A 24,564-nucleotide genomic window follows, 5' to 3' on the forward strand; every position below is an offset into this window, starting at 1 on the left:
TACTCTTATTCTTTCCACGTAACTCTCGATGATGTGATAAGCTTTACATGCAAAATATGCAAACTTTCTTTTGTCAATTTGTTTGCTTTTCTTTATTTTTCTTGATAACTGCTTATAGCAAATATCAGAGTATGGCAGAAACCTACATAATTAATCTGCTTTGTTACAATGGCATATATGCCAATAAATTGCTGCACTGCTGAGATTAAAACCAGATATTACAATATAGTGACAAAACAATAAGCTTGATATAATCTATTTGTGTAGCTCAAAAATACATGTGGTAAAGACAGCAACCATCTAAAAGAAAAAAATGTTATGCAGAAATGCAATTACCTGCAAAAGAGTGTTACCTAATACATAATCATATCATGCGGGCTATAATGATTAATCATACGTAAAATAACACAGAGGATTTTGATCGGGTCCCCATTCATAACCAACTAATTATGTCTTCAAGACATGGATGTCAAGAAATTCACCTTGAGGACAAAGGTCAAGAGGTGAATCTTGACATCCATGCAGAGAACATGTAGAAATGGTTACGATATGAGAGACCCAATCATAGTCCTTGGTAGTGTATGGAGCTTTATCCTCTCTGTGTACTATCAGTTACAGTGTAGGAGTGAGAAGTATTCTACAGGCTTTTAAAGCCTTTAAAAGCTGTAAAACAGTGCCATAAAACAGACAGCAGGCAGAAAAAAAATGTCATGTTGAAGAACAAATGTTTTTAAAAGCTGTTAGACATTCTGTACTGCTACATTATAATTATTGGCAGAGTGAAGGATCTTAACAACTTTTAAACCTGGTTTACCTTCTTGTGTTATTCTTTGCCACCCAGCACTATCCATTGTAAATCCCTAGCATCACACCCAATCTTAACAGTATTTAGGAGTGCTTAATAAAAGCTTGTTAACATCAAAAAGATGTTTAGCAATTGTGTCTTATTCCCATATTTTGAGTGTAATTACAAGATTACATGCACTGTTCGCATGAGATATCAAACTCTCTCAATGCATTTGATTTGAATTTGTTAATGATTACATCTTTAACCTGATTTTTTTATTATTTAGAACCTTTGATCTTCACACACCTTTCTTATTTTTTATTAAGGGTTCTTAAAGAAGGGGATGCTGTGGAAATGTTAGATTTACCAATTCAAAGATTGCAATAAAAATCAGCTCGATAATTATGGCATAATGGAAGCCAGCAATGTTACTACTACTAAACGAAATGTTTACAATGAACAGTACCTCTTTTAGTTACATTTGTGTGATTGGAATTTATACATGATTCCCAGAAAACATCGGAGCCATATATTTAATAGTCATAAATTTGAAGCTCATAATGTTTACAGCACTGAAACTATTATTACAATCATGTCAAAATAAAGGCACAGATAGTGGGCTAGATGTCAAAAAATGTGCGTGTGCTGTGCAGTAACTAAGTTTTTTGTTTTGTTGAGGATATGTGTGTGTACATACATACACACACACACACACACACACACACACACACACACACACACACACCTATATATTATATATAATACACACACATATATATATATATGTGCGTGTGTGTGTGTGTGTGTGTGTGTGTGTGTGTGTGTGTGTACACACACACACATATATATACATGTATATATACATATCTATATACATATATATATATATATGAACATATCCACACACACACACACATGTATATATAAATATATATATATATATATATATATATATATATATATATATATATATATATACTGAATATATATATATATATATATATATATATATATATATATATATATATATATATATATATATACACACACACACACACACACACACGCAAAATTTCAGGCCCTCTGAACTGTGATAGCCTCAGGAGACCACTTGTTGAGATCATTCAGCAGAGCTGATGCTGAAGTCTTCCAGGCTGCTAGGCAGTTTGATTAAATTATATAAACTTATTTGGTGGTATAATTTACCAGATGTTTCATTGTGAGCTTTCTTACACTGAGGCACATAAATAACTTATTTTTTACCAAACTGGTTTAAACTTCTGATTAGACATAAAGATAAATAAAAGACTGTATTATGTTGCTGTTGGCATAAGGTACCGCTGTGTAAACTTGGAATAACAGTAGATATCTCAGTAGATTACTGTTGCATTAGCATAAAGCTATATGGGATGTGTTCTGCCAAGGACTGGATGTCCAGTCAGTATATAGAAGTTTTAGGGCTCCTTCCATTCACACTGTAACTCTGAGGAAGTCTGAGGTTGCACTGCTATAAAAACAGATGTTTGTGTGTCAAAATTCAGAGCTTTCTTGTGTCTCAGAAAAAGGGAGGCTATGTTATTGAACCAACCAAACCAGGTTGCAATTTTATATGTATATGGTAGGAGAAAAAGGAGGGCAAAGAAAAATGGAACTCTACCCTGGCAGAAAGTTTTCTCTGGTGAGAGGAATTATAGAGACAAGATTAATTTTGAAGGAGACAGCATTGCAGTTATGCAACAGTGATCTATTTGAACATCTACTCAGAGGTGTAGCTGGCTCCATCTGTGCTCTGTACCAGTATCACAAACCAGTGCCTCACCCTCAGCTCTTCAAGAAAAGGGCAAAAAAAATAAAAATAAAATAAATAAATGCCATTCTTTCTACTGGCACACCATCCAGGTGGTCAGATGCATGACATGTCCCTTCTCCTGCCTCAACCATTCAGGTTCCGTTCGTGTTCCCTGCCTCAACCCTCCTTCCCACATAGTTTATTTAAAAAAAATCTTCTTTTCAACTGTTGCAAAATGCTTGCTTCAAATGTAGCAAACAGTTGCTACAGTTTAGATCACACATGGAGTGCTGCAACACACAGGTTTGACCACAAATGTAATGCCAGCTTTTAAAACCTGGTATTGTACTAAAGAGTGATTGGTATGATTAATGGGCAATTGTACCCATCCACCACTTTGCACCTGTGGCAAGTGCCCATCTCACCCACTCTAGCTACACTTCTGAGATTACTTACACAACTGTATTCATCATTAGATTATTGTTGTATTATCATATAGCTATGTGGGACATACATCAAAGATTATACCACCATGGAGAAGGAAGATGCAGTAAAGTCCAGGAACCCCTGGAGAAGAGACCTAGCAAATCCTGATCTTGCTCTGGAGACGATCAATTTTGTAACATTTAGTGAAAATGTGTACATATGACCAAGCCGCTGTTTCTAGAAGAAGCCTAGAATCTATCCCTTTCAACAATGCCCAAAAAATAGTCAGAGCATTGGTAGAATAATCTTTGATCTTCTGAGGGTGGGATTTCCATGGTGAGGATCACAAAAATGGATGGAATTGGACAGTCATTTAGAAATTGTCTGTTTTGACAATAGTTCTCATTTTCTCTTTCTATGAAAACAAATGAAAATCTGATATGAATCTCTAAAATCTGCCAGTGTAACATCTGATTTGCTTGTGGACATCCATAATGTATAGGACTCTCTCCCCTGTTTATTTGGTTCAGAAAAGAACACAGGGAGATTAACAGTTTATGTAAAGCAAATTCTGATGCCAACCTAGGCATGAAGGAAGGCTTCATTCTTAAGGTTAACCTGTTATTATGACATATGAGAATGAGTTGACTCACCATCAAAGTAAATCAGATACTCACCTAAATGAGGTTAGAACAGTGAGTAATGCAGTCTTCCATATCAAGAACTTCATCAGCCTGATGATCTGGTTCAAATGTAGAAGAGTAAGCTTTTCTAAAACAAAGTTGAAATTCCAAGAATCTGCCTCCTGTTTTCAAGGTGGGTATATATGTAATACTCCTTTCAAAAATTGTTTTATTTGGAACAAGGAAAAAAGTGGTATCTAAAGGCAGACAAGCACAAATGGCTAAAAGATGAATTTTTATGGGAGAATACAAAAGCCCTGATTGGAGCAATTCAAACTAGTAATGGAGACCATGTGGGGCTTCAGCCTCAGATAGTCCTGGTTCTTCTTGTGGCACTAGCACTAACTAGAGAATATCTTCCATTTAGACACATAGCATTTTCTAGTATCAGGTTTTCTAGCCTCCTTTAATAGCCTTTAATAGCCGCTGCATTTTGTCTGAATAAAGGTGCCTAAGAGGGATCAATGGTGAGGTTAGAATGGTATTATCCAACCTGTCAAATGAAGTTTCTGTAGGGTGGGATGGATACAATATCCCCTTCTCTGTGTGATTAAATCCATTCTGTGGCGAATTTTGTGGCAATTGCCTTTGGCAATTTTCATTAGAAGAGAGAACCAATGTTGTTTGGGCCAAGAGGACGTTACCAAGATTATTATGGGGAGTTCTTTTGGCTCTTTAAAAGATTTCTGGTTATGGGAGGGAAGAGGGAAGGAAGGCATATAGGACCATTCCCTTCCATGGCAAGGAAAAGGCATCTATCTTCCAGGCCTTTCTGCAAGGTTTCCTGGAACCAAATTTCTTCAGCTGTCTGTTGTGGATGGAGGCTGACAGAACTGTTTAAAGAACTCCTCACAACTGGATAATTTCCTGGATGATCTTTGTGTGTGATTTCCATTTGTGGGCATCTGTCTTTGATCTGCTCAGCATTTCTGCACCAGTGTTCTGCTCTGATGGAATATAAGTATCCAGTAGGAATTGATTGGGCTGATATGCAAGTTCCCAGGCTATTATGGTTGGTCTATATAGGACGTAAGACCTGGCTCCCCCTTGTTTGTTTTATACTACATCATAGTGGTCTTGTCCATGATTACCAAAACAAGTCCTGCAGTCCATAAATGCTGTCAAGTCTTCAAAGCATGTATCAATGCCATGCTTTTTTTTACATTTATGTGCTTTTTCTTCAAAATGATGGTCCCAAATACCAATTACATTGATTCCCTTGGGCACAGTCCCCCACACATAGTCTGAAGCATCAGTGGCTACAGATGCTGAAGGGTCTGGAGGAGAAACTGAAAAACCTGGATTCAATAACAATTGGACTGCCTACCATAATATTTCTTTGCTGATAAAAGCCAGTACTGGAATTTGAAAGGAGAGGGGGTTGTTACAGAAATCCATACTGACTTGAGAAACCATGGCATTTCTTCATGTGCAGACAGGCTATTGGAATCATCAGGATAGTAGATGCCATATAACAAAATGTTCTGATATAGTACCCTGCTTTACTTATTAAGTATTGAGAAAACTGTGAGAATCGGGTGTGGTAAAAAGTTAACTTTACTAAAGGAAGATATGGCATCATTAAGGAAGTATCTAGCAGGAAACTGAGAAATGTTATTCTGAGAGAAGGAAAAATAGATTGTTTCTTCATAATGAGGTGAAAACTTAGGTTTTTAAACAAAATGCTTAGGAAAAGTTGAAATTCTTGACAGTTCTATATAGATTTTGCAAAAATTGGGCAATTATCTAAACAGGGAAAAATGTGAATACCCTGCAGTCTGTAAAAGGCAATCACTGGTGCTTGGCACTTTGTGAACACATTGAAGCAGTGAGAAGACCAAAGGGTAAAGAAGACAACTGAGAATGTGAACCAAAAACAGAAAACTGTAAAAACGGTCTAAAGATCCTGTGAATGGATAGGTGATGATAGATGTTATGGGTTCCTGTCAGAAGAAAGAAGACACATTATGTCAAACGCGTCTTCGTCGAACTGTAAATGTTGAAAATGCAAAATGACGAAGTGGCTTTTAAGCAAATTCTTTCCCTGGGAAAGAAGTCGCTTGGCTGCTTCCATCACTTTGCCATTTTCGGCACTGTAGTGCGATCTCAGAGTTGGTACATTTAAGTAGGGGGTTGTGAGGGGGGGGTGAAGCCCCCCACTTAAAATAGTGTTTAGTGTGGTTTTTTTTTTTTTTTTTGGGGGGGAACAACAAATTTTTTCCCTGGAAAAAAATTCGCTGTTCTGGCTGTTCACTCTTTTTTTCTTTTCGTTCTTTTGTGGTTGATATAACAGCATTTGATCTTTTGATCATTTGCTGTTATAACATAGACCCGATGCTATTAGTGACCAGAAAAGCACATATGTGAAATGATGTGAATAAGAGAGTTAAGGGTGGGCATTTTGAATTTTGGAACTTTTATGTAAAGATTTAATAAAGATAAGTCTAATACAGGTCTACAGGTTCCTTTTTTTGGGGGGGGGGCACTAGAAAAATCCTTGACTAAAATCCTATTTGTTTTTAAGAATTTGATACTTATTGTAAGCTGTATTGAGATAACATGTGGGAAATGACAGGGGACAAGAGATAAGTTTGATTTTCTGAGTGAGGCGGAACTCCAAGGTTCGTAGGGAAGGAGTCCAAATGCTACTTGTATACATTGGTAAAATTAGTGCAAGCTATGTAGTGCAAGGGGAGTGACTCCAGAACAAACAGTGTTCAGTCTTACAGAGGGGTTCTCAGTAGGAGTGGGTGTACATCAGGGTTCATCTCTGAGCCCAGTGCTGCTCATACTGGTGATGGACTACATTAGCATACAGGTGGGAGGGGCAGACAAACAAAACTGATGTATGCAGATAATGTGACATTGCAGGCAGACTCAGAGCAAGAACTTCAGCAAAGGATAGGGGAATGGAATGCAAAACTGAAGGCACATGGGATGAAACTGAGTACAGACAAGACAGTGGTAAAGACAGCATCCGGTGTAATCAGAAAAAGCTGAGAACTGAGATAGAAGAGAAAATAGTGGAACAGGTTAACAACTTCAAGTATCTGGGAGGGGTGAGTGAGGAGAAGGGAAGTCTGAATAAAGAGGTCAAAGCTAGAATCAGAGGGACTAGAGCCAAGTGGAACAGAGTGTGAGGTGTAGTGTATGACAGAAGAATGACAAAGAAGCTGAAAAGTAAGGTGTACAAAACAGTGGCATGACCAGTACTACTGTATGGTACAGAAACCTAAGCAGTAATGGCAGAGCAGCTGAAGCTAGAAGTGGTGGAGATGAAGTGACTGAGATGGGTGGTAGGATGCACACTGTGGGACAAGGAAATAAGGACATCAGAGCAGAAGCCAAAGTAGCTCCAATTGCAGAAAAGATCAAAAAGAACAGATTACAGTGGTTTAGCCACAAGTGCAGAAAAGCAGAAGTCAATCTGGTGAAGAAGATTTGGGACAGACAGGAAAAAGGCATGAGGAAATGAGGGTGTCTACCAAATGGGTAGATGGATTGTGAGAGAAAAGACCTGTGACAGTCATGCATGAGTGTCAAAGAGTGTAGAAGAGTGGCATTGAATACAGAGAGATTGTGACAGTTGACATGACACCCTGACCCCATGTACAAAAAAGTGGGAAAAGAAGGTTAATGATAATGATGGTGATGATGATGATGATGGTGATGATGATGATTATGATAATGATAATGGTGATTATGATAATGATAATGATGATTATGATAATGATAATGATGATTATGAGAATGATAATGGTGATTATGATAATGATAATGGTGATTATGATAATGATAATGGTGATTATGATGATTTCAAAGGGGATTGGTGGTATATTTACTAGTGAATGTGGGAGTTTTGTTTTTAAACTGCAACTCAATTAATTCATATAAAAAATACATTTCTTTCATTCTCCAAAACAACCTATAAATATTAAGCGTACAAATGCCATTGCAAAAATAACTTTTTAAATGGGTACTGATTTCATGTGTTACAGACAGGGCATGTCTGCAAATGGACTTGACTAATCTGACCATTTGGGTACAGAAAAATAATATGCTGGTAAATATATAAAAAACTAAGCATGCATGACTTGGGAGACATAGACTGAAATATGAATATTTAATACAGCATGCAGTAATTAACGCTCTAGACTAACCAATAGATAAAAGGTTAATATCGGCGGCCCAAGATAGTAGGCTATGTACACGATGGTTTACAAAGTCCATCGAATATATGGGAGAAACAGGCAAATGTAGGTTTTGTAAAACCGAATTGGAAACAGTTGCACACCTCGTTGCTGGCTGCAACATACTAATGGCAGAAGGACTGTATACTGAAAGGCATAATAATGTGGCAAGACTATTGCACTGGGGATTGTGTAAATATTATGGTATTGAAGTGGCTGAAGAACACTGGGAACGTGAGCCACAAAGCATCATACAAAATGAAGAAGTCTACATTACATGGGATCCGCCATTACCAACAGTTCAAAAGATGCTAGAAAACCGGACATAGTGGCCCAAGAAAAGAAGACAAAAGTAACATCGATCATTGAAATCACCACACCCAATGACTACATTGTCTTGCATACAGAGAGACACAAAGTCATAAAATATCAGGATTTTCAGGCAGAAATGAGAGCAATGTGGAAGAAGGATACACAGGCAGTTCCAATAGTAGTTGGAGCAACAGGTCTTATAAAAAAGAGTCTACAATCGTATTTAGATATGCTACCAGTATATGTAACTCTGTACGAATTGCAAAAGGAGTCATTACTGGGTAGATTGTGGGTGCTGTGAAGAGCACTACTGGCTAACATCAAAGGGTGAAACAATACTAATTTCATGAACTTTAATCATACTTTGACTTAGGAAACCCTAAAGACTTGGAGAAATTAAAAAAAAAATAGACTAATTTAAGGACCTGGATACATGGGCAGATAGATGCAGCTTTGAATTTTTCTAATCCCATCAATGAATTGATTAATGATATTTACAGAAATATAGATTGTATATAAAGATTTATAAAGTCTGGGAAATCAGAAATGATGAAATCATTGTTTTGTTAGTTACATTAGACCCAAATTTGAGTATGGAATAACAATATGGAAACCTTAAAAGAAAACATTCTGAATAAATTAGAAGGAGTGCAGTGGAAATATACCAAGGGCATCCATGAATAAGATGATTTAAGTTAGGATGAAAGAACTTGTACAGTGTCTCATATATACATTTAATATTATTCAGGTATATAGGGCATTTAGAGACAAGTTTGGCTTAACAAAACATAGTAGAGAATCATCAGATAACCTATGTAGAAGATTCTATAGGAATGAGAAGTGTGCTAATTAATTCTCTGGGACAGTAGCTGATGCATGGAACTGACTACCAAACTACATTAAAGCAAGCATTAGTTTTAAGGTTTTTAAGAACAACCTGGGCACTTATTATGGGAATAACTGTTTTGTTATATCGCAAGCTAGAAGGGCATTACTGCCCGTGCCTGAAATATATAAATGTATTACAAAAACGTTCATTGAAACAAACAAAACTGCCTTCTTAAGTGAATGATAATAACACATTGTTTCAATGACAAAGAAGACTGACTTATACAGGCAATAAGTCCTCATTTTTATAACTGCTTTTTTTGCGGCAATGAATCTTTTAGCTACCAGTGCCCAAGGATGATTTATACCATTGCAGATTCAAGGCACGACAGAGCAGGGGAGCCACAAAATACGCCAAAATACAATTTTATTTAGAAATCTACACAAACACTTTTAAAACCAAATATTAATTAAGCGCTTGCGTCTCTGTCAAACCAGACTTCATCAGAACAATGACAATCATGTACACTCGCATTTTAAATCTAAAAGAACCCAATGACATGCCCCCTTGTTACACTAACTAGCCAACCAATTTAAAAACTAATTACATATGCAAGTATTCCACATCTATGCCTTTGAAAAAATCCTACTAACCATATAGATATAAATATAAGTTAAAAATCATATATATAAAATCTAGAAATAGATTTACTAATACATATCAATATGAATGTGACATCATATATAGATACAATTATATAAATCCCTTTTAATAAAATAATGTAATATAGCAATTATAACAAAGTAACCTATATAACTGTGAGGGAAAATAAATCAATAAATAGATAAATAACATTTTATCTTTCTATAGCTTTCAATTTTAGGAAATATGATAGAGAAAATGAATCATTCAAACCAGGCCACTGTGTGGCATTAGTTTTTAGTTGCCACATTGCTTCCTGTATTTCTAAATATAATGTCCAAGGGCCTCCCCTTATATCTGGTTCTAAAATCTCTAAAATAGTAAATTTAAAAGAATAGTCACTAAATTCCATACAATGCTTAGATAGTGCATTTGTCTCTTTCTTATTCTTTATAGCTCTAAGATGTTCATATATACGGTTTTTCAATTTCCTCTCTGTTTTTCCAATATAAAAACAAGGACATTTCATATAAAAGTCACAATATACTACTTTTTCAGTATTACAGGAACATTTTTTGTTTAACCTTACTATCACATTATTTCATTAAAAATACACCCTTCATGAATATAGGGGCAATAGTGACAGAAACCACATTTATTCCATTGTAAGGTCCTTTTGTAAAAGTGTTTGTGTGGATTTCTAAATAAAATTGTATTTTGGCACATTTTGTGGCTCCCTGCTCTGTTGTGCCTTGAATCTTCATTGGTTTTATGTTTTCGCTATTTTTTACGTGATGATTTACATCGTATCAGTAAAGTGGGTAATACACTTAAAGCGGATGGTTCTGCAATATGACATGTTGCACTGGAAAAGGGAACAGATAAAGGACTGGATTCCTGAAAGCATACTTCTCAACTGTCCTTGATTTTGCCTCATATGTTTGCCCTGCCCCTAATAAATTTTCCCTCATAATCTTTTTTTGATTTTTTGGTAAATCACTGAGGATTACAATCAGTCAATAATGCTAGTCATTAAAATTTTATACTTATTATTATTCAGAAAATATATTTCAATGACAAATTCATTGTTTTATTAACATGGCTTAGCATAATATTTAAAAATTTCCCTGATTTTGGGCCTTTTTCAGCCATTATTTTTAGCTTTGTCCAGAATTCTTGAACAAAGAAATCAAGAGGTGTGCCTGAAAGTTTGTACTTAGGGTGTTATGGGTTAGTCACCTGCCTTTCATAACTGGATAGGTTCTGAGCATTAACAGTGTGTGACTGCAGGCAAGCTGTTTGTGCTTATCGCCACCAGCTGGTCATAAACAACACTGAACAGGTCTAATGAGATTCAAGAAAAGACTTCTGAAACCAAGCTGCAAATGTTGAGACTTACAGAATTCCATGCCAGTTTTATGCATGTAGTGCATTTATAACATAGTTTTACTGCTGCACCATATACTCCATGTCACTACATTAATTTGCAGCATTTATTTATTTAGTTATTGCTTCTGCTTGCAGTATTACAGTGAAGGTAATTGATTATACTTCAAGCTTTGGTGGAAGCCCCATACCATCTTATTGAAAGCGAACATTGCTAGGGCAATTCCTCCTTCAGCAATGTAGGCATTCTGAGTACCAGGCTGTGAATTAGCACTGTATGCAGAGCTAATTATTCATAAGGGTTGCGTTTAAAACAGTGTTTGTGGACTGTTGTTTCTAGTTTAGTCACAGTGTGAGGGCTTTCACTCAGGGGGAATACCCAGTTTATGAATCCAGCTCAGACTGTAGATTATGCTAATCTTAAGATATCACAGATATGTATAATCAGAAACATTTGAGTCAGAGGATCAGCTGACGTGTTCTTTCAGGGCACAGGTGAGTATATAAGAAGACAGTCTGATCTGTTCAATGAAGAAAAATTCATGGTCATTACTGTAGCTGGGTATGTTATGTAGTAGGATTTTTTTTAACTACCACAAAGAATCATTGCCCTTTATTTATGGGACCTTAGTGCTGTAACTGAAAATCAGCAAATATGAAAATATGTTATTTTAGGTTTATATCTACTACAGTATCTGTCTTTTTGTATGATCCATTTGGTTTGACTCAGAATACCCGTGTTCCACTAGTGGCATGGGTGTTAGAGAGGCTGGGAAGGGGATGATGGGAGTGAGTGGCTGACATGACCTCAATCATCCTGGTAGGAAGGATGGTTTTCAGGTTAAATGCATCTGTGGCACCTATTGGACTGAGAGTATACCATCACACAGTAGTCTACAGTTTAATCGGAATGATGGTGCATGCGCCTCTGTTGATGCAGCAACAGTTCAACTTGCAAGCTGATAATGGAAGGAAGTCAGGGATGTCTGCAAAACTGGCTGACCAGCCTGCTGCTTAGCATCTAACTCTCACATCTGAGGGGATAGGTTAGTTAAGCTCTTGCCACATTCAGGGAACAAATGGACTATATGGCTCTCACCCTGCACATGGAATGAATGAGCTGCAGGGCTCTCACCCTGCACAGAGAATGAAATGGCTGTAGCACTGTCACCCTGCACAGGGAATGGATGGGCTGTAGTACTCTCACCCTGCACAAGGAAAGAACGGGCTGTAGTGCTCTCACCCTGCACAAGGAAAGAAAGGGCTGTAGGGCTCTGACCCTGCACAGTGAGTAAAAGGACTGTAGTGCTCTCACCCTGCACAGAGAATGAATGGGCTGTAGGGCTCTCACCATACACATGGAATGAATAGGCTGTAGGGCTCTCACCATACACATGGAATGAATAGGATGTAGGGCTCTCACCCTACATAGGGAATGAATGGGCTGTAAGGCTCTCACCCTGCACAGGGAATGAAATGGCTGTAGCACTCTCACCCTGCACAAGGAAAGAAAGGGCTGTAGGGCTCTGACCCTGCACAGTGAATGAATGGGCTTTAGGGTTCTCACCCTACACAGAGAATGAATGGGCTGTAGGGCTCTCACCATACACATGGAATGAATGGGCTGTAGGGCTCTCACCCTGCACAGAGAATGAATGGGCTGTAGGGCTCTCACCATACACATGGAATGAATAGGATGTAGGGCTCTCACCCTGCACAGAGAATGAATGAGCTGTAGCACTCTCACTCTACACAGGGAATGGATGGGTTGTAGGGCTCTCATCTTACAAAGTGAATGAATGGGCTTTAGGGTTCTCACCCTACACAGAGAATGAATGGGCTGTAGGGCTCTCACCATACACATGGAATGAATGGGCTGTAGGGCTCTCACCCTACACAGGGAATGAATGGGCTGTAGGGCTCTGACCCTGCACAGTGAGTAAAAGGGCTGTAGTGCTCTCACCCTGCACAGAGAATGAATGAGCTGTAGCACTCTCACTCTACACAGGGAATGGATGGGTTGTAGGGCTCTCATCTTACAAAGGGAATGAATGGGCTGTAGGGCTGTCACTCTGCACAGGGAGTGCATGCACTGCAGGGCTGTCACTATGCATGGGGAAAGAATGGGTCGTGTTCTTGTTCCAAAGGAGGGTGAATGAACTATTGGGTGTAGGCAATGGTACCACTGGCAAGGTCATGGGTGTGGATTGCTGAGATTATAAGAGAGGTGCTATGATGAAACTCATTTATTGTGTGATTAAGGACAAAATAAGAATGCATTAATCAAATTATTTTATTAAGTCTCACAAATCATAACTGTGAGAGCAGGATTATGAACTACTACAGCTATTCAGTCAATCGATCATTCATTCATTGACTCTTTTGTTCTACTGTACCTGTTGTACTGCCCTTAGGACTGCAGTAAAAGGAAAGCCTATCACAACAAGCGTCAGTTTTGTTCTCTTATCAGTGCTTGGATGTGTACTGTATGCCAGCTCTTACAAATTAGAGGATTTTAAGAGCAGCATCACAACACAACAGACTAGTCCTTTTCATATACAGGGTTCCTGGATGTCTCTGTGATGACTCATCTCTGTTTGTCTCACAATAATGCTAATATTAGAACTCTACATTATTCCATCTTCTCTCATGACTCAGAATCTCTGTTTAATTTTCTGTTTCTCCTCTTGAAACATTTTTTGTGTGATATTTATACTGTAACCTATCCTTGTTTAACATCAGCTGTACACTAATTCCTCATCCCTACTTTGCTGATTTTGCCAGAATTTCTGTTATATTTCATTACTATTTACCTTACAATACACAATGATATAGTAAAAGGCACCAGCAAGTTAATCAGCTTACTTTTTGAACTAAAAACTGTTAACTGTTTTCAACATTAAGAATCTAAGAATCATACTAAAAATATTAAAATGTGACAATGTGGTTTAACATCTAAAGCAGAGTACCATGCATAATATGGTGTAAAATATATAGAGTTATAACACTTTGATATCACCAATAAAACAATGACAGACATTGGAAGACAACTCTAGTGGCACTATATCAGTACAAAGTAATTTGGAGGCATGAAGTGTCGCATTGAGCAAGAGTTCATTAGTGACTCATCTTAATCAACAGCTTGGAATAACTACAGTAAGTATTTCCCTGATGTAGGCACCCACAGACAGACAGATACTGAAACACACACACACACACACACACACACACACACACACACACACACACACACACACACACACACACACACACACACACACATACACATAACTACACCCACCTACCCACACACACAGTCATGTTTGTATGCACATATGCAGATACACACACACACACACACACACACACACACACACACACACACACACACACACACACACACACACACACACACACACACACACATAACCACACCCACCTACCCACACACACAGTCATGTTTGTATGTAGATATGTGGGCATACACAGACACATACACACATGCTCACACACACACACACACACACACACACACACACACACACACACACACACACACACACACACACATATAACCACACCCTCCCACCCACACACACACAGTCATGTTTGTATACACATATGCAGGCAAACACACACACACACACACACACAGATATATATATATATATATATATATATATATATATATATATATATATATATATATATATATATATACATATACACATCATGTGTTTGTATGCCCACATGCAGGCACAGGCACAAAATCATAGTTATTTCCTGCTGAGATTCTAATAGTCCCACTCCTACAATAGACAGCAATGAATGCTCACAGAGTTATTTCCTGCTGAGATGCTAAATCCTGCAACAGAAAGCAATGAATGCACACTGCAAAAAGATAATGGACATTCCCATGCAGTAGAGCTTCTATTTGAATCACTACGATGTGCTATTTCAGCATGGTGTACAACTCTGAGGGAGAACATGTGTAATTTACATTAGTTATGACACTGGACTACCAAAGTTTTTGTGTGGCGACAGAGCAGGGTCCGGCACTAGTTGACCTAAGCAGATGCCTAGGGTCCATGTTGGTTTGGAGGGGGGGAATAAAAAATAAAATCATCTTTAAATAAAACAAGTCCGAAGACATCCATAAATACAGGAGAGCTTCAGGACCTTGCAAGAGACTTCTGTAAATAACAGCAAGCCCCAGAGACCTCACTGCCCTAATGTAACTTGTGGGAGATTTAACAACCAAACCCGAGGACAGCAAGCAAAGAGTGCATGTAGAACAGACACAGTCCAAACAGTGAGTGCAGCAGCAAAGGTGTGTGTGTGTGTGTGTGTGTGTGTGTGTGTGTGTGTGTGTGTGTGTGTGTGTGTGTGTATGTGTGTATAAAATGCCCAGTTAGGTGGCCTGAATCTTGATAATGGCCCAGTTAGGTGGGCTGCCTAGATAATTGACTTTGTTCAGAGTCAAATCCTGAACCTTGATAACTGGCAAGAGTGAGGCCTTGATCCATTACTCTACCCAGGTCCCCATTTGACCACGATCTGGATCTGTGTGGTGAAAACAAGTGAGGTCACTGTAATGCTAAGAGCAGAAATCTTTACACTTCTGTAGTATGAAGCTTCATATCCCTCCGTTATAATGCACTGGGTAATCTCACTAGAAAAAAGATTGTGAAGTGTGATAGATGTTTCTGAATAACTCCATTATCTTCAGAAACAGTGGACATTTATATGAAAATGTGTGATTAATTTGTTCATCACACTCAAGTTATGTTTAATTTATTTTGGAATTTGGGAATGAAGGTATGAATTCTAATGGAAGCTTATGAGCATTCTTATGAAATTTGTTTTGCAGCTCATAGATTACCCACTGTACTGTGTCATCACTTCTTATTTTAATACCATCTGCTTTCATAGCAGGAATCACATTTTAATACCAATTCATGATATGACACAATTTACTCATTTGCTTTATTTATTTATTACTTTATTATCCGGTTAAGCCCAATGGACACGAGTGTTCCTCCCTGTTCAGAGGTTATCTGGAAACACTGTCTATTCAAATGACTTGCTCGAGTCACATAGATTCATAGGTTGGTACTAGGCTATCAGCCCTAGGGCCTATACAAGCCTAGCCATAACAATTTCCTGGCTATTTCTTTCCACACTATTTACTTCCCTGGACCCTTGTCTTGAAGGGTGACTGACGTGATCCCCGGGGTGAATTTCCTTTCTCCCATCCAATTGTCAAGGTTCCTTTTGAAAAGGGCCAAAGAGGCACTCTGCTTAACATGTATGGGCAGTCTATTCCAGAGTTTGGGGAGTCTCTGGGTCAGGAATCTATCCCTCCAGCATGTTTTGTTTATTGTGATGACAAGGTTTAGATCCCTGGAGCGTGTGGCTCTGAGGAATTGGGATTTCTTTTAAGTGTAGCATGTCCAACAGCCGTGGGTTTGACATGGCCTTGTATGTTAAGCAGAGATTGCCTCAGAGTAGACGATATGTGACAGAGTATAGCTGGAGTTTTTTAAGGCGGTCAGCGTAGGGCATCTGCTTTAGGCCTGTGATTCTTTTAGTGAGGTATTTTTGCAGCCTTTCCAGTTGTTGCAGATGTCTTGAGAGGTACATACCAAATGGTAGGCAGATAAAGGTGGAAAGAATCAAACTCTGTACCTTGGGAACAAGTAGCAGCTCATTAATAAGATAAAACACTAATCCCCTGGTTTCATCCCCAGTTTGGCACCTATGTCTCTAATGGACACAGGCAGCCTGTAAATGGTTCGTCTCCCATGCCCTAGCTTGTAAATGTTTCATTTCCCAAGCCCCTGCTTACACTAATCAAGGGTATCAGAACTTGTCAGAAATTTGGGATGCATGGCTAGGTTTAAAAAGCCCCTTGTGGTCATTAGCCTAGTAAACACCTATGAACCTATGAAGCCTGCATTGCCATGGCAGACAAAATAATTTTTTTGCATTTTTATTGTGTCATACGTTTGTTTATTACTTATTTATTACTTATGTATTTGTTTTCCTGTATTTCTGTTACACAGTCCTCTGGAAGTAGTACCAATTACACATTTACAGTTTTTTTCTGTTATATATTCTAGACTTTTAAGAGTATATGCTACTTTCTTGGTCTCCTATACAAAAAAAAAAAAAAAAAAAAACTCTGGAAACAGATGAACTTTTCCCAGCCACAATGCTGTTGAACACTCCCTTGAAAAGCAAAGCAAACAAAGCAAACAAAAGAGGTTGCTGAAGGGATCCACGCATGTATGGACATACTGCCATCTACAGAATACTTTTGGGCATTACACCCACTGACCTCCATTATAAGGTATGCATAGTTTTACATGAATACAGAGCAACAGTAAAGAAAAGCAATTAGGGAGATGAACTTGTCCAGCTGTAACCTCACTGACTTTATATATGACATGAAGGAGGGAAGAAATGCATGGTTAATAAAGCACACCTTTTATTAAATATTAGCATGTTTGTATCACCAGTGCTTTTAGATGGCATTACATGTCTGAACATTAGAATGAATCAAAAATATGGGATATTTAAGAGCAGAATGTAAAGCTTGTTTTCTTAATAAATGAGAAAAGTACAGAACTTGAAATCTGTCTAAAGTGCAAGATAATGGTGAAAACACCTAATAGCTAAGAATGACATTGGTAATGTGACATCTGAAAGCAGCGGTATTGAACTCTTTCATACAGAGTAGGGGGTAGTAATACTTGTAGTCATCAGATTTTTGCGACATATACTTTCCATGATAAAAGAAAACATGGTGCTGAATAATTAAAATAAATTTGGAGAAATTTATCAGTATGATACCTGTAGCAAGCAGAAGACATTTGGAAAATGTATTACCTAGATGGACATCATCTTGTGTAAAATGTATCTAACAATGCTGACGTGTTTAATGCCTTACTAATAATTTAATAAAAAATGCATTCTTTCTTCACCTATGCCATTTGGTCTTTAACTGCTGCTTGAATTATACCTCTTCAGACATATGAGTTATCATTTTGGTATCTTTAAAAGGTGGAACCTGAGGATTGCAATGCCTCCACACACATATTGGCCTGTATAGAATTAGTAGTGATTGTGCAACTTTCTGACATGCTCTCCTGTGACCATGTAGGCCCATTCACTTGTTCCTCATCTAAAAAGCATCTGACAGACATCTATTATTAGAATAATTTTACATAGAGAGTAAATAAAACTCTACACTTACCAGACCGTTCCAGACTGTAGTGCTGAAGATAACGCCAGTGCCCTGTCCAGGCTTTTTGTGAATACTGCTGCTGTCAGACCATACTCTGTGTTATTGGCTCTTCGGATTACCTCTTCTTGATTTTTGAACTTCATTATCAACTGTACTGGTCCAAAGATCTGTAATCAAATGCCATTCATAAAAGATAAAATTTCTTTTTTAGTGAAGATGCTCATTTGTTTGAAATAATATTACAGTGCTTTGAATTGTTAGCTTTTCAGTGACCTATTGCATGTGTTATTTGCCATCTGTTTGCCTTTGGTATATTTTATTTATTTATTTATGTATTTACATTTGTTTACCAGGGTAGTGCACTGATCTCAATGGATCATTTGCAGGCACAGCCCAGATGAATAAGATCACATTAAAAATTAACAAAACATATTTACGGATACAAGGATATACTAAAATATACATATTTACAGATGCAAAAATCTGCTACAATGTTTAGTTCAAGAAGCAATTTACAAAGTCAAAACATGAATGGAAATATGGAATTATGATTATCAGAGCTTTTTGGCTAAGATGTGTAGCCATAATGACTGAGGTGGCTTATGGAATAGTAGCATATCATTACATAGAGAGGTATGGAGACATTAGAAGAGGCGAGTGAGAATAGTTGCAAGAAAGGATACCATGGAGAGAAGACAGAGAAATGGAGAGAGAGGCATGGAGATAGAAGTGAAGTAGAAAGGAGAGAATAGTGAAAGATGCAAAGAGAAGAGGGAGCTAAGATAAATGAAAGGCAGTAAATGAGGGGGTGACATGATGAGATAAGGATGGATGAAACAGTGTTAGAGTGTAGGGTTCATGTAACCTGACCTGTGTGAGTGCAGCTAGGGGTGAAGAGGTGTTATTTGAGCTGTTGTCTGAAGTCTGAGTACATCTGAACATGTCTGAATGAGAGTGGAATGGAGTCTCATAGTTTAGGTGCTAGGATGGCTAATGCATAGTCAGTGCAATGAAATGTAGTTTTGGGATTAGTAAGGGGGGGGGGGCTTGAGATTGAGAGATAAACCTGAGATTATATGTGGGATGTTTGATTAAAAGTCTATGAGTAACAGAGGAAGATGTGTCAGGAGAAAGGGCTTTGTGAATTAGTGATCATAGTAGCAGGTTGGCTCTCAAATGTACTGGGAGCTTTTTAGCTTTGGCAAGGGTCAGACAGTGGGGTTCATTAATGGGGGAGTTAGCAATACAGTGGCAGATTTCATTGGAGATGGTTTGCAAGGTAGTGGCATTTTTCTTTGAGGCTGCAGCTATTATGGGTAGTCCATGTTCAATTTGTGATAAGAGTATTCCTTTGCCTGTGACAGTCCTGGCTGGCTTGAACAGAAGAGATGATAGCTTGCTTGATCAGAACAATAGTGTGTTGCTCTGTTCATGTGGGTTTTGAATGCATAGTTGAAAGTTAAGATATTAGTTTAGCCAACTACCAATCTATTTTAAAGATGTGGCCATTTCTCCAGTGGTATTGTTGTGGTAATTTCTACGGTGGTATTGTTAACACCTTTAATATTAAGGAAACTGGGTACTTTGGCTTTTTGACGGAATGAGTACACGTTTCTGGGCAATTAGACATTGGTTGAGGTTTTGGAGGTCATCTTTGAGCTGAGTCTGTATAACAGAGTAGGATTTGTTTAACCCTTATTTGACAAAGTCATTTGCATAAAGAATTAGAGGTATCTGAGATTGATAAGATGGAAATTTGCTGATAAATATGGAAAATAGCAGACATGCTAAAGAGGAACCTTAGGGGACTCTTTTTCATAGGAGGAGCTGTTTTTTCAAATAGTAATTTATGATCAGTCAGATCAAAGGCTTTTCTGAGGTCAATAAATACAGCTCCTGTCAGGTTGCCTTCGTCCATATCGGATAGGATTTTATCTGTGAGGGAGTAGAGAGCTGTTATGGTGCCGGTACTTTACCTAAAATTGCAAGTATTGAGAAAGGACAGTATTGTGAAGCAGTAGTTGGCTTGGGTAGTTTTGGCTTAGGAGTGACTACTGCTGTCTTCCATATCTGAAACATAGCATTATTAGTTAAGCAGAGGTTGTATATGTGAGTGAAAGAGCGAGAGATGAAGTCATTACAAAGGCTAACAAACCAAGTTGCTAGGTTATCTAAATTAACTGAGCCTGGGGAAGTATTCATTCATTTTTGGTCTTTTTTGTGTTTTTATCTCTCTGAAACTAATATTTTTAAAGATGAATAATGGAATAAACATAAAACATTTAAAATACAAGAATTTTAAGCTGTAGTATGACCTCTTGAAAATATGATAAACAGTTTTTGGCAAAAAGATAAATGGCACGAGCATTATGCAGAGAAATTAGCCTTTGGACTGTTGCTATACATACAGTATAAAGAAACCAGAAAGCCAGTTATATTCATACCCCAGCATATATGAAAGCTGTTTATAGATAATGTATGAAGATGGGAGGTTTTTTTGTTGTTGTTGTTGTCGTCGTTTTCATGTAATAGTGAACAAATTCAAACTTGGTCACTATTTATGTGAATGAGTAAATACTTTACAGACTATTCACTCTATTGTTTTGTGAACCAAGTTAAATACAATGACACACCAATAACCTCATAACTGAATTGCTGGAAGAACAAGAAACAAAGATAATGCCAAATAACAAAGATCATAGACTCAACTGGCTTATTACATCTTCCCTGGAATTTAACATCTGAACTGGGATATATCTGTGCAAACAGGCACAACATTCTTCATACTGTTTCATCATTTTTAAACTGTTTTCTTGGTATTTCACCACCTATACTATAACAAATTAAACCTAAACAGTGTCTTCACTCTAACTTGAAATAAAACACTGATTTTTGACCTGTCAAGTCTCCTTTTATCACTATGTTGATTCAGACACCTAGATATTAAGTTTGGGTTGCACGACATACTGAAAGCTTGACCATTAGTGGAACAGGGACTTTGCCCATAAAATGTTGGCCATACTAGGCTAGGTTGTCTATGCTCAGGGCAGTTCAATCTTGTGTTCGGTAATTTTTTCCATCTGTGGTCAATACATCAGCACTAATATGAGTCATCTACTATAGTTCAGTGCATTCAGCTACATGAAGCTTTTACTATTCCTTCACACTTTATTCCAATCTGCTGCTTTAATTCTTCTCTCTCTCTGTATATATACATATATATCACCTACCTCGAATATGCACATTCCCCAAGTGACAAAATACACAGCACAAAATGTTGAACTTAAACTACATAAAAAAAACACTTGTTTAATGTAGGGACAGGCCTCCCGTGCTACACACACACACACACACACATATATATATATATATATATATATATATATATATATATATATATATATATATATATATATATATATATATATATTGTATAAACTCCATGATCGCACAACAGCAGGGAGTAAATCCCCACTCCCCTCTGTACCATAGTCTCACTAAAACAGATGCTTGCATTTTCAAAAATCAATTTTCAATCTAAAACATTGGCAATACAAAGCTCTGAGGATTAGAAATATTTGAGAAAAATTTGAGAAAAGCAATGTGTGTGTGTGTGTGTGTGTGTGTGTGTGTGTACACACACACACACACACACATATATATATATATATATATATATATATATATATATATATATATATATATATATATAAATGATACACTCTGCAAAAATTAAGTTCATGAATATAACAATGTCTAGTCTATATCCTTAAAATGATAGAATTGGGACTTTGTGGAATTACTACCCAATATTCAAACTTTAGGGTGGCCACGGTGGTGCAGTGGTTAGCATTGTTACCTCACAACAAGAGGTTCTCCAGTTCAATTCTCAGCTGGGGTTCCTTCTGTGTGGAGTCTGCATGTCCTCCCCATGGTCACATGGATTTCCTCCTGGTGCTACAGTTTCCTCCCACATTACAAAGACATGCAGTAGGTGGACTGGACTCTCTGAATTGTGAGTGAGTGAGTGTACATATGAACTACCATGGCAGGGCTAGCTACCTAGTGGTGTAAACCTAGGCTGGAGATGATTGTTACTGTTGAAGTGACGCCCCGACCCCATGTGCAAAAATGGGAAAAGCTGTTGAGGATTTATTCAAACTTTTGATTCTATTAATGCCCAATACAGAAAAAGAAACAGCTGACACAAGCTAAAGAAAATGGAGGCAGTACACTTAAAAAAAAACACTTCTGCATTTCTGGTGCACAGAATATGGCTAAAGGACTGCTGTTATTTCCCTATGCTATACATGCCACTTGACACAGTATGGCAGTCTTATAGAAGGATGTCTTATTTCTATTTCTGCATCTATTGTTTGTCTTTTCTTGTACCATGGTCAATTTGTCAATGGTCATGTTTCCTAGCTGAAATGGTAACTGCAGGAATGCAGAATTTAGATGTTGAAACCAGTGTAACATGCCTCTGTTGTTTACAAATACTGATTCAGTGAATTATGTAATATGAAGGCTGAATGGCCAAAAAATTGGACTTGCTAAGTCTGAGAGGGTTACTTCTTAGAATATTCTCTTTTCTCTGAGGTATGGCATTCTTGGAGTTGATATATTTATGTTCATGGGAGTGTGGGGGGGGGCTTACCTAACCCTTGGTCCACTGATAAAGGAGGGGTGCGGCCAGATGGCTGATGACAACCAGCAGATGGGGGAACAAAATCACAGCTGAAAGACAGAGTTTATATATATATATATATATATATATATATATATATATATATATATATAAAATATACATCACTCTCTCTCTCTCTCTATATATATGGATCCATATGAGTACATCGACATTTCATAACAACGAAAGTCACTTCTTCGAAACGAAAGCATCGACCGTTCAAATCATCAACATGACAGCTATGCGATGTTTACGTCTCCGACAATAAAATACAATGCCCAACCAGTAAATGACAACGCTGTTAAGGTAAATTGTAAAGAGTCAAGTAACACCCTACCCGTGTCTACACAAAAACAAGTGCTAACATGGGTCCTGCAAGGGGGAAGTAAAGGATATGATATGATACTGTACCCATACTAAACTCTGCAATATATATATATAATTGTATGTATGCACATAAATTTATGCCTTTCATTGAAGGACCATTACATCTAACTTTAAATGACTGAATCCCATGTATTGAATGCAATTCTGCTGAAACACGAGAATGAGTTTTATTGTGGGGCTTGTAGGAAGGGGCATGCTCTACCTCTGTGCAGAACACAGACAAAACATTTAGCAAAAACTACAAGAAAGACGAGGCCAAGCTAGAGACTTCACTGTGTAATACCTTACAGCTCCTGGAGTTGAGGCCCAAGGTATATATTCTAATAACACCTTAAATACATACCGGTGTTTCAGTTATGTGGCTTCTAAATGCCAATTACTTTTTTTGTAAGTTTTTATGATGCATTCAGGTCAATAAAACCACACCATGTTAGTTGTAGGCATGCCACATTTCACCCATTTTTCTAAAGTCCTTTAGTATAGCATAAGAATATTATTCTGCAATACTTTGGAAATACATAGATTAAAAACAAGCTCAAACTTCATAAACATTAGAGTGACTGCAAAATATCTCCCATATTAACTCCGTACCAAAGAGTAAAAATTGGACTAACCATTTGGTACAAACTTGAAGAAAGACCCAGCCAATCTAGATTCCTTGGTCTGTAACACCTTAAACTATTGTATTGAGATTCCATGGGCTACATGGAAGTGACCATGCTCTGTGGCTTCTTTATGTCCATGACACTTTACTTTTCACTTTTTTAACTTTTTGCAGATGCATTTAGGCCAATTCAACTAAACTCACTTCCTGTACTCATCCTCATGTTTAGTCCTTATTTTGAGCTGGTCAATACAGCATAAACAGATTGCATGACCATACTCTATAAACACAGAGCTTAAAAAAGTCTAATTTCCATAAACCATAGAGTGATTGCAAATTATATGAAATAACATCTACAACAAAAGTCAAAATGGTCACGCAGACAAGTAATTTAGTAAAAACTGCAAGAAAGACTCAGCCAAGCTGGAGTCTATACTGTTTAACAGCTTACACCTCCTGTAGTGGAGGTCAATGGCATAAATGCAAATGATCCCTAAAGGTAATATTAGTGGTCCAGCTATATTGCTTCTGAATGCTGATGACGTTTTACCTTTTTAAGTCTTTATAGATGCACTTAGATCAATAAAGACAAT

General features: G+C 37.5%; 1 protein-coding gene across 1 annotated transcript in view; it reads right to left on the reverse strand.

Annotated features, from left to right (window-relative positions):
- ALDH1A3 (aldehyde dehydrogenase 1 family member A3) overlaps positions 1–24,564 on the reverse strand; it is a 567,347-nt gene that overhangs the window by 8,274 nt on the left and 534,509 nt on the right. The window contains exon 11 of the mRNA XM_044078687.1: positions 18,303–18,460. Coding sequence (XP_043934622.1) covers positions 18,303–18,460 — 158 coding nt within the window. The remainder of the gene's footprint in view (positions 1–18,302; positions 18,461–24,564) is intronic.

The sequence above is a fragment of the Protopterus annectens genome, chromosome 7.part1 (assembly GCF_019279795.1).
Source record: "Protopterus annectens isolate FY-2018-M chromosome 7.part1, PAN1.0, whole genome shotgun sequence".
In the NCBI taxonomy this organism is placed as follows: Eukaryota; Metazoa; Chordata; order Ceratodontiformes; family Protopteridae; genus Protopterus; species Protopterus annectens.